The 11,395-nt window shown below is 45.7% G+C and overlaps 2 protein-coding genes across 11 annotated transcripts in view; one reads left to right on the top strand and one right to left on the bottom strand.

Moving 5' to 3' along the window:
- The first annotated feature begins 15 nt into the window (after positions 1-15).
- Positions 16-9,601, top strand: KIF20A (kinesin family member 20A). Of its 3 annotated transcripts, none has more exons than XM_065848861.2 (19): positions 16-161; positions 514-689; positions 1,174-1,263; positions 1,395-1,514; positions 1,971-2,109; positions 2,196-2,383; positions 2,469-2,613; positions 3,318-3,518; positions 3,764-3,875; positions 3,969-4,040; positions 4,475-4,618; positions 4,703-4,868; positions 5,105-5,269; positions 5,930-6,069; positions 6,162-6,264; positions 6,890-7,097; positions 7,490-7,581; positions 7,871-8,008; positions 8,526-9,601. In XM_065848861.2, the coding sequence occupies exons 2-19, from the start codon at positions 531-533 to the stop codon at positions 8,796-8,798; spliced, it is 2,655 nt and encodes an 884-aa protein (XP_065704933.1). In that variant the 5' UTR covers positions 16-161; positions 514-530; the 3' UTR covers positions 8,799-9,601. The 3 variants fall into 3 exon arrangements, with proteins under 3 accessions (XP_065704933.1, XP_065704935.1, XP_065704934.1); XM_065848863.2 differs by having other exon boundaries at positions 40-132; XM_065848862.2 differs by having other exon boundaries at positions 81-165.
- Positions 8,866-11,395, bottom strand: part of SFXN1 (sideroflexin 1) — a 20,213-nt gene continuing 17,683 nt past the window's right edge. For all 8 annotated transcript variants that reach the window (XM_071814638.1, XM_071814646.1, XM_071814644.1 and 5 more), the window contains 3 exons: positions 11,340-11,389; positions 10,632-10,679; positions 8,866-9,239 (listed from right to left, as the gene is read on the bottom strand). In XM_071814638.1, coding sequence (XP_071670739.1) covers positions 9,143-9,239; positions 10,632-10,679; positions 11,340-11,389 — 195 coding nt within the window. In that variant the 3' untranslated portion in view covers positions 8,866-9,142. The remainder of the gene's footprint in view (positions 9,240-10,631; positions 10,680-11,339; positions 11,390-11,395) is intronic.

Raw genomic sequence — 11,395 nt, 5'->3', positions numbered from 1 at the left:
TCCCACGGCGGGCGCTGATTGGCGGCCGCGCGGGCGCAGGCCCTTATTGGCGGAGCGGGCGGGCGGCGAGGTTTGAAACCTCAGCAGTCGGCGCCGCGCGGACGCGGGGTGGGAGCGAGGCCTTTGCGGCGGGTCGGTAACGGGAGAGCGGAGCGGGGGCGGTAGGTGCGGGCAGGCCCGTGTGTTGGTGTCTGGGGTTGTGTTGTGGGGGCGGCCTGTGTGGGGTGTCCTGAGTCTGTGTTATGTCTGTGAGGTTTTATGTAGTGGGGGGCGTGTTTGGGGGGGGGAATCTGTTATGTGGTGTCTGGTTCTGTGTGGTGGTGGGGGTGTGTGCGCCTTTGCAACGGCATCCTGTGCGTGCGCAGGGTTCCATGTGCCAGTCTGTGTTTGTTTTTGTGATAGGAGGAGCAGACTGTTTGTAGCGGGGTGCATGCATGGGGAGCAGAGCTTGGGCTCTCAGGAGCCTGCTGGAACGTTACCATATCCTTACGGTGCTGCTTTTGTTTTTGCTAGGAGCAGCGTGAGACGCCATGGCACAAGCACTTGCCTCCCCAGGGCTGTTCTCAGATGATGATGTTGCGGTGTCCCCTGTTTTTGAATCCACAGCAACGGGGTTTGGGGCTGATGTGCGCAAGGACTTGCTGTCAGAGTTCTCTGCCATCTCACCCAATCTTGAGGGCTCCCAGCAGGTGAGGCTGGAGCTCATCTGTCACAAACAGGGCAGTATTTTGACTTATGACTGCTCTGTCTCTGCATAACGGTGTTGTGATGCAGGGCCAACACAGGCTCTTCAGAAGAGGCTAGAACAAAATGTGGCATTAGGGGAAGCAGTTACTGTTAACAGCAGTGTACTACGAAGGGCGTAGTAATTGCATCTTAACACAATGCCTTGTAGTGTGGCACTTAGTCCGGGGGCTGGTCTTAGTGTCAGGTCTTCAGGTTGTTGCTCTGACTCACTAGATAAACAAAAGAAGTGCTAATGTGCCCAGCAATGCTCAAGAAGGCTTCTGGCATTGCTGGGGATTTTGGGACCTGAGAAGGGTCCATTAGTTACTGAGCGCCCGTCAGTGCAGCCACATGTGCGTTCTGTGCTGTGGTTCCTGTCGGTGTTCTGGCGGATGGTTGTGCGCCGTCTCTATGGCTCCCATGTTTAACCTGTGCTGAGTTTTGCAGGCTGTAGCTGAAGACAACAATGGAAAGTTAAAGGTGTATCTGAGAGTTCGACCTCTGAAACCTACAGAAGTGGAAAAAGGGGAAGACCAGGTGAGACACTGAACGAAGCAGGCTCTGAGCTGGTAGCCTGAGTGCCTGCTGAGAGCTGCTGTTCGCCTTTGCTGTCTGCACTGCTGTCTGTTGTAAGCCACTGCAATGATGGGTTTTTATGTGTTCTTTAGGGCTGTGTCTGCATTGAGAATTCAGAGAATCTCCTTCTAAAAGCCCCGAAAGACTCCTTCACCATGCGGAACACAGAACGTGGAGTGGGACAAGCAGCGCACAGATTCTCTTTCACCCAGGTAGGTAACTGGGACAAAAAATCCATCTGGAAGTTTTTCAAGCTTAAACCAGCCTTGCAGGTTGAAAAGCTGGCTTACTAATACACACTGATTCCAGCATGCTGTGCAAACTACGTAGTCTTGTACAGTCTTCCTACTGAAGTTTGTTTCTGCTGCTCTTTCCTCAGTTTTTCTGTTTTTAAGCTCATCCTGGCAACTTTCCTGGCAGCAAATGCCAAACTCTTGTTTTGCTTATGAGACTCTAAACACATTAGAGCCTGTAGCGATATCAGATGTTACTGGATTAAGCAAGTCAGCAGCTTGTTTTTGTAGGGGGCTTTGACTGGAATTGCTGGTGGGTCTGTTGCATGTGATGTGGGGCTTGTGGAGGGAACAAAGGTCATATCACTTGTATAACAATCAGCAGTCAAAAGGTAAGATCTACATGGGGTCATTTTTCATGCATCTCGTTTGCAGATCTTTGGACCAGATGTAGGGCAGAAATTGTTCTTTGATGAGACGATGAAGCAGGTGGTGAAGGATGTACTGAACGGGCAGAACTGGCTGGTCTATGCTTATGGCATCACCAATTCGGGGAAGACTCACACTATTCAGGGTAAGGAAAGCACAAGGTGTTGGTGGCCTTTTGAGGGAGTTGTCTGCTTCTGCATGTGAATCCTCAGCTCGCTGTTCTTGCTTCAGGCAGCCACAAAGATGGGGGAATTCTGCCTCGCTCCTTAGCAGTCATCTTCAACAGTGTGGGGGACCGGTTGTACCAAGCCATGGACCTGAAGCCGTCCCTCTCCAACGAGGTGATCTGGCTGGACAGCAGGCAGGTTCGACAGGAGGAGACCAAGAAGCAGACCCTGCTGCGGGGGGGTCTGTGGGAGGTAAGTGTGCAGCTTCTGGGCAGCTTAATAATGACAGGGAAAGGATGATGATGTACTACAGGCTCATGTTATTTTTTCCTTCCAGGAGGAACTGTTAACGCCACTGAAGAGGAGCCATAGTGCCGAATCTCAGCTCCAGGCCACCACCAGTGGCAGTTTTGACAGCGGAGTTGCTGGCCTCTCGTCATCCAGCCAGCTCACCAACCGTTCAGACAGCAGCCAGACAGAAGGTATGTCTGGAAGCCCACTGGGTGCTACCTGCTGCGTGCTGTTGGAGGATTGGGGGAAGAAAGGGCGATGGTTATTTGGGTGCTGTGTTGTGCGTAAGGGAGCTAAGGTGCTGTAGTCTCCCAGATTTTTCCCTTTGAAAGATGAGGATGTTGGGGCTGAAGAGCTTTGTACATGTCTTGCCAGCATACAAAGAGCATGCCACTGCATAGTAACTCAGACTTTGTGAAATGAAAGGTTACTTGATACCCACTTAATTCATGGGATATGGTTACTGACCAGCTGAACGCCGTGGATGGGGCAGCTGGAACACAGGGTGCTCAAGTGCTGTGTTGCTTTCAACACAGACTTTCAAGCCCAGGAACTACTAGCTGATTAGTATGGTGTGACTAAGGTAACAAAGACTAAAACTTCACTGATACTGGGAAAAGTTTCTGTGAGAAATATGCTTCACTTCTGGAGTCAAGAGCAAGTATTTTAAAAGTCCTTGCACAAAGCAGATACTGTTAAAAGAAACCTTAGTCTGTCTGACTGGCATTAATGTAGGTCCACATGAGTAGGTACACAGAATAATTTGAGTCTGGGGTGGTGTTCTTGATGAAGAAATATATCTCACTCCAGAGCTAAGCCATTCAGGTTGAACCTGTGAGAAGCTGCAATCGTGTTTTCTTTTTTCCTCCTTTTTTTTTTTTCTTCTTTTCCGCAGACCTGGGCCCTCGGTGGGCTGACTTGGATCGCATTTCACTCACCAACGCAGGAGACGTACAGTTCTCCATCTGGGTCTCCTTCTTTGAGATTTACAATGAGTTAATCTATGACTTGTTAGAACCACCTTTATCTGGCCAGAACCGCAAGAAGCAGACACTGCGGCTCTGTGAAGACCAGACTGGCAACCCCTATGTGAAAGGTAGATTCACCTCAAAGATAGATTTAGTGGCCTGCTAAGGAGACTTGAGGATTGAGTAGATGGGTGGCTCAGCAGTGATGTGCTGGGGAGCACAATGTCATCTATGGCCCCTCAGAGACCTCTGGATTACAGGAGTGCTAAACTTGTTAATGTCAAGCAAATGCAATGGTGAAGTTGGGGCTCAGATAACTAAATTTTCTGCCAGCCTCCTAATTACCCTCCTCAATCTGTGCCTGCTTTTCCAGATCTGAACTGGATCAATGTCCACGATGCTGATGAGGCCTGGAAGCTCCTGAAACTGGGTCGGAAAAACCAGAGTTTTGCTAGCACCCACATGAACCAGAACTCCAGTCGCAGGTCTGGAGGGGGGATGTTCTGAAAAACATCCAAGTCTGAGGGGCTTTTAAAGGTTGCATTCCCTTTTTAAAGTATCTGCATGATTCTTTATAGTCACAGTGTCTTCTCCATTCGGATTCTGCACTTGCAAAGAGGTGGCAGTGAAACTGTTCCAAAAATCAGCGAGTAAGTTTCATGCTCTCTATGATTTTGGGGGAGTTCTCTCTGGGCTTAATTTCCCTGTCTCTTTTGTTATGAGGATGGGAAGTATCTTGAGGAAGGTCTTGTTGAAAGTATTTGCAATGTCCCACATTTAAGGGATGTAGTTATCTGGAAAAGGGTTGTCTCAGTATCTGGGAAGTGGCTGTGCTGACTGGTGAAGGATCTTTGAACTCAACATCACAAAGCTCGTGTTGTTGTTACCTTGTGTATCCACCACACTTAGGGTGGACCTTTCTGTCCAGCAATAGCACATACACCCCAGAAGAGCTTTCTGTCCCCTTATGGGTGAGCTGGGAAGATAAGCATGGTAGATGATCGCAGGGTATCTTGAATTGTAAACCTGGATAGAATAGGATAAACCTAGTAGGTCATGTGAATATTGCCCGTGTTCTCTTCAGGTTATCCCTCTGTGACCTGGCTGGCTCAGAGCGCTGCAAAGACCAGAAAAGTGGAGACCGAATGAAAGAAGCAAACAACATCAACACCTCCCTGCACACGCTGGGTCGCTGCATTACTGCCCTCCGCCAGAACCAGCAGTCCAAGTGAGCAGCTAGAACCCTGCAGGGAGTGAGTGTGTGGGGAAGCTGTTTTGTGTTCCCTGGGCTCACTCTTGTCTCTCCCCACAGGTTGAAGCAGACTGTGGTTCCCTTCCGGGACAGCAAGCTGACCCGTGTGTTCCAGGGTTTCTTCACTGGACGGGGGCGCTCTTGCATGATAGTCAACATCAATCAGTGTGCATCTACGTATGATGAAACTCTCTATGTAGCCAAGTTCTCGGCCATTGCCAGCCAGGTAAGTCGCACACGAGGATCATGGCACACTCAGACGCATCTTGCTTCTGTGGGAACGGGCCCCTTTCCATCACAATGCAGGGGGAATGCTTGTGAGCCTTCCCTGTACTTCTCCAGGGGATTATCACCTTTACAGTTATCTCCAGGTTCTGCTAAACTGAAAGAGAAGCTCCATGTTTAAAGACTACACAGTCTCAAGGCTTTGTGGATGAGTAACGATGGCCTTTTCCCCTTCAGCTTGTCCAGGCACCTCCCACAAAGCTGGGACTTCCATCCATCCAATCAATCATCAAAGAGCACAACAGGCGAACCAGCCAGAAACTAGAGGCAGTGGCAAAGGAAGAAGTGGAATCAGAAGAAGAGAGTGAGGATGAAGCAGATGTCTCCATGTATGAGAAGGAGGTGAGTTGTGATTTGTTTTACAGCCCCTATTGATATAAGGGCAAGGACATGACTGTTAGCGTGAGGCTGCAGCTTGGCACTATACCAAGAGATGACAGAGAACATCAGCTGAGGACCCAGGAAACTGGGAATCCATGAGGAAAACATTCCAAAGTTGGTCTAAATCTGAAGCACATGCTTCATTTGGGATCACTTTGTCATCTGTGGAATAGAGAGAGTAAGAAGAGCTTGGGTGCAGACCTAAAATCCCTACTCTGCAAGGGAAATCTAGTGATCAGAAAACATGCAGAACAGATGGCTAATTAGAGGAAAAATAATCACACTTCCTAGATACTCTAAGTGGGCAGCTGGAATAGCTGAAGGTTTGAAGTCGTACACACAGAGACTTGAGTTGTAATGTGTCGAGGTAGCAAATGCAGGTCGAGCCCTGGGTGCTGCAGCAGGGGAAGCTGCTCTGGAGATGGCTCCATCTGGAGCGCAGTGGTGTCTGAGCCACCTCATGGGGAGGAATTAAGAGCAAACCTGGCAACCTCTCTTTCCAAGTGATTAAAAGAATCTCAAAGCCAGATCACCCCAGCCTAATAAGGGATCACCTAGTTTATTCTACGTCTTAATTCTGTTTGTGCAGTGTGGGCAATGCAGTTTGCGTCATTCTTGCAGGACTTGTTGCGTATAGTGGAAGCTGCACGAGAACTTCTGGTGAAAGAGCGGCAGGAGAAGCTGCAACTAGAAATGCGTCTCCGTGAGGAGATCTGCAATGAGATGAAGGAGCACATGCAGCAGAAGGAGCAATGGTGCAGGTACAATATATGCTGACCTCCCTTTGTTCAGGGTGAGCTACAGTACCAAGAAGTGCCAGACCCTGACATGGAGTTGTTTGTTCTCTTTGTAGCCAACACGTGGATGCTCAGAGGGAGCTGCTGGAGGAACTGTATGAGGATAAACTGAATAACCTGAAGGAATCACTGACTGACTATTACCAGGAGGAGATCCAGGTTCGTTCAGGGCAAGGCAATACCATCGGGAAAGTGGGAGGGGACACGGGGTACTTGAGGTGACTTGAATCTTTGCTTTTTGTGACATTTTTGTGATATAATTTGATAGTTTGATCCACAATTTCTGCTTCTTGTCTACTGCTTTATGTAGCTCACTAGGCTTTCTAATTTTCAGCCCTCCATCTGGAAGCTAACGTGCAACCATTCTGACTTCTCTGTTCAACATGATTCTCTCCTGCCCCTTACTCTTTTTGCTAGTGGTTTGCTTTGCACTCTTCAGGTTAACACGAGTTCTGTGAATTTCTGTTCTTAATCTTAGTTGTGAAGATGGGTGTGGGCCTGTCAAGATTTTTTCTTTCTATGGCATTTGCGTGCCTGCTGGGACTTGGTGCAGACCTCTCTGAAGATGATAACTCTTAAAAAAAACCACCCCTTCTCTTCAGAGGCTGGAAAAAAGTGGTTTAGGCTCCCAGGAAATGGGTTCAGTGTTTTCACTTAAAGGACATTAAAGGCTGGTCCAACATGTGAAGTGTGTGACTGAGAGAGTCCCCAGGAAGACGTTGAAGGTTTCAGAAAAACTGTTAAGAAAATGTTGTTGAATATTTGAACAAATTTGTTTTTTAAGGAGCGCGATGAGAAGATTGAGGAGCTCCAAACTGCTCTGCAGGAGGCAAAACAAAAACTGGAGAGCCTGGATACTAAGCCAAAGGACTCAGGGCAAGGCTTGCGTCGATCAAAGAGAGTGGCTTCCTCCTCCGCTCTGCAGCAGGAGCTGGTAGATGCTAAAGCCAAACTGGAGCAATGTCAAATGGAGTTAAATACTGCAACAGCAGGTAAGGCAGCGATGCTGTACTGGTTCTGTACTGTGCTCGAGCAATCCTTGTAGAGGGTTAGAGGTACTTTTTTCAGTAGGGTACAGTGGATTCAGACATCCTGAAACTACTGTTCTGAGTTGTAGATGATGGGAATAATGTGCTGGATGGGCAGCATTTCACTTAATTTTCACATGAAAATGGCCTTTAGGGCAGGATTATCTCCCTGTTCAAATTCTAAAGTCCCTTTGTGTAACCAAAGGGGAGAAGCCTGGAATGTTTGTGCATGTCTGCACAAAGTCCCAGCTTTTCTAAGCTTGCCTGTGGCAGCTTATCTCAAGTGAAGTCCTGACTTCAGAACAACTGAAAGCTTGTGAATGTCCTTCTGCTCACTACTTTTTGTCTGTTTCTAGAATTGCGCAAGTACCAGAAATTACTGGAACCGCCTCCCTCCGCCAAACCCATTACTGTGGATGTAGACAGGAAGCTGGAGGACGGACAGAAGGTAACTCCACCTCTGTTACAGAAAGGAATGCTTGCAGGGCAAGGTGGTTGCCTGTTCAAGCAGTGTTTGGAGCTGCTGTCTCCAGGTTTTTAAACAAATGGTCAATATTGAAATGGGTCTGTTGAAAACAAACCCTCACTAGAGATGTGGTATCTGTGAGAGATGTTGGTATCAGTGATGCTGGTGTACTGCACTCAGAGGGATCCTCCCTCATCTGCATCTCTGGAGTGGCTTTGTTTGCAGAGCGATGTCACAGCCAGCTGTTGTATTAAAATTCTTTCTCCTGTAGAATGTCAGATTGCTGCGTTCAGAATTGCAAAAACTTGGGGAGTCTCTTCAGTCTGCGGAGAGGGCGTGCTGCCACAGTACGAGCGCAGGGAAACTTCGAGAAGCCCTATGTACATGCGACGACATTCTAGCTAAACAGGTAATGTCTGTTTTATTGTGGGTTGCACAGAGGGATTTAGTTTGCACTTTGCCATAATCAGCAAAACAACCTAGGTTCTTGCAGCTGCAAAGAAAAATGACTTATCTAGCCAGACACCATTTATTACATTAAGAGAACTATACTGTTAATTTTTTCAATGGCTGAGGTCAGGCTTCATATTTAACTCTCCAAAGGAGACCCCAGTGGTTCCCGTCAGTTAACTGAGAGCTTGCACTTACAGCAGGAGAATTCAGAGTTCTTATTTCATTACCCACTTCACTTAGTCACAGTTGCTATGGCAGCACACTTACAGCAGGATGGATTCAGCTTTTTCCTACCCTTACGGTTCCTATTTTGCCATTGAACTGCTACACTGACAGTAGAAGCTTTTATGCACAGCCTTATTTAACACACCAGTCAGTGAATTTTGGCACAGGCAGTTTTTCCTCTTCAGTTCATAGCAACCAGGGAGTGAGGCAACTTGTCATATCTTTACATATTGCTTTCTCTTTCTCAGGACCAAACACTGGCAGAACTGCAGAACAACATGATGCTGGTAAAACTAGATCTGCGGAAGAAAGCGGCTTGTATTGCTGAACAGTACCACACCGTGCAGAAGCTCCAGGCTCCTCCAACGTCTGCCTTAAAGAAACGGTTCTGTGCCAACAGGGAAAACCTACAACCTACTCAGCCTCCTGGTAAAAGGCCCTTTCTGCACAACCTGCTGACCCGCTCGGCGGCCCGGCCTGGGGCTGGCAGGGGCTGGCAGCTTCGTTCAGTTGCTCTATGACTTTCTGCAAAGAGATCCCTGCCCCACCATCACTGGAAGAGGTGGCAAATGAAATATAATAGCATCATTTTTATCTTTGTGTGCTTGTTTATTGTCATTGTAGCTGTTGAGAGCTTACGTAAACATTTTTGGATATGTATAGTTAAACTTTTAATTGATACCAAAGTGGACAAACGACCTTTTGTCATTTAAACACTACAATGAGGAAAGTCTTGAAATAGAAAACAATGCAGATGATCATACTTGTTTAACAAAGGGACAAGTTCTCATCTTCAACTATGTTGGCACAAAATTCAAAGTAAGTTCGTAAGATCCTCCTTGGCAGATATCTTCCCTTCCTTGAATTATAATCCTTTATTAAAGTATACGCGTTCTAGGCTAGGGCGGCTCTTTTGGATCTTGGCTTGCAATTCTGGCTCCAAGGATGTAACAGGCATAGAACTAAGCAAAAGAAACAGTAAAATGGTTATATATAACAAGCACTTGAATGTAAAATATGATGGATGATGCATCTAGTTAAACTGCATTGTGAAAAAAGTGTTCAGATCTTTAACTCCCTGTGAAGGAATTGTGCTTGCAGACCTGGGCCAATGAATCTCTGCTTAAAAGGCAACAAGATATTCTGTAGAGTCAAGAAACAGCTGTTGCTGCTACCATGAGGGTGGAGGAATCTACTCAGTTGCTTGTTTGTGTTGCCAGCAACAACCTCTTACCTTCCTCAAGGTGTTTTAAATATGCAAATACATTATATTTAATTAACTTACTGCCTCATTTTCTTGAATAAAAGGTTTATTTTTATAGGAGTCATCTCACAGTAAAGTGAACTAAGCTGCCAGGTCACTTAAAACAGCTGCAGTTTCTTTAAATCCAGTTTAAGGTCTAATCTTCCTGTGCAGAGCCCTGGGTGAAATCAAGAACTGTCCCACACTTGCTGTGCTTGTTGGTCAAGTCTGCTCCAGGTGGCCTAATGACACTTATTTCCTGCAATTCTCTATTCTGTGCCAGGTGGGGAAAGGGATGGTGCCAGACTGCTTTGCTGTACTCCATTAAAGCAGATGAGAATTGGGTATTGTTTCCTGAAAGCCAAAAGCTACTTTAGTTGCTTGCTGTTTTGATGGATTTGGCTGCAGTTTGTATTGTTTAAGCTACATTTGGCAGCTTCTTCAGTTTGCACAACCACTAATGATATGGGAGGGACAGCTTAGTTGAATTTAAGACCCTCTTCATATTGCAAATTGAGCTGAATTTATTTATAGGTAACCCGTCCACATTTAATTATGGTTTCAGCTATGATGAATAGTCTTTCCAAGACAGTTTTTGGTACTCAGTTATTTGTATGTAGACAAAACTCTTTCTGGAAAAATACTAATCAAATTACAACTAAGCATGTACAGTCAAGTGCTGTTCTGTATAACCAGAGGAGTTTCCTACTAAAAATAAAATGGACTCTGTATTTAATGAAGCCATAACCTTACCGGACATGAATGTATCGCTTAGGCTACATCAGTCTTTTTTGATGAATAATTCCAGTGTTATCAAGCTCATACTTCTCTGCTTGCAATAGCATCGTTAAACTACTCACACAAATATCTTGTTCACTCTATATAGCTGCATCTCAAGCTGCTGGGACTTTGTAAATAAACCATTATATATTACTGATGAGTAACAGAATTATTCCTTTTCTGAATATTCTCAAGTTTATCACACTTGTTGTATGGGAATGGAGACTCTGTGCTCCAGGAGGCAATGACCACTTGTTTCTGTGTTTTTGTGGTACCATGCATGCATCTCAGAGTGTAACATTAAAGAATAATGTAATAAAATAATACATACCTTTTTTGAGGAAACAGTGCACAACACAGGGGTGTTGCAAACACAAGACTAGAGGAGACAAAAATGGGTTTAAAATATTTAGGGTGCTAAAAGAAAATTCAAGCCCCTTAGGCATGGTCTTCTAGGAGCTTTTTGATGTATACAGTGAGGTGAAGTTTTACAAAGTGCTATGTAACCTTTATTTCTCGCTGCATTATACCTGAAATCATTTACTTATTATGTAGTACTACATGTACCAATACCATGCTTACAAATGTGTATAAAATTATCATTTGATGGCCTTTCAGCGGTTTGCATTGGTGTGTACGGCAACATAAAATGCTGGACAACAGCAAATAAAACTTTCCATTAAACAAACGTTTCAAGAGCTGGATTCCAATTATTTCTGGAGGTAGCAGCCAAAGCACCTTTTTAAATGCTACAGGTTTATGTGTTTTTTGTGTGACGGTGTTTTTTTCCACTCCCTTTCTCTGACCGCCCCCCCCGCCTCTGCTTTTCTTGGCTGCTTCTTTATCACTAATGGCTTTTAAAAAATACGGTATTATCAGTTACAGATATGCAAGCGAAGTCACTGCTGTAGTTTCCTTAACTTCTCAGCTCAGTGGAGAAACAAATAATTTCTCACAAAGTGCAAACCTTGCTACTTCCTCCAAAAAAACCTACAGGTATATCTTAAAATAGCAGACGCAGCTCAAAGAAATCACTTACCAGAATCCAACTAATCCAACTTGAATAGGAGCACTCATCCAAGGAAACCGCTGTTG

Source organism: Patagioenas fasciata, chromosome 14, assembly GCF_037038585.1.
Source record: "Patagioenas fasciata isolate bPatFas1 chromosome 14, bPatFas1.hap1, whole genome shotgun sequence".
Classification (NCBI taxonomy): domain Eukaryota; kingdom Metazoa; phylum Chordata; class Aves; order Columbiformes; family Columbidae; genus Patagioenas; species Patagioenas fasciata.
The sequence above is the reverse complement of the archived record's forward strand: the minus strand, read 5'-3'. Positions and strand labels throughout refer to the sequence as shown.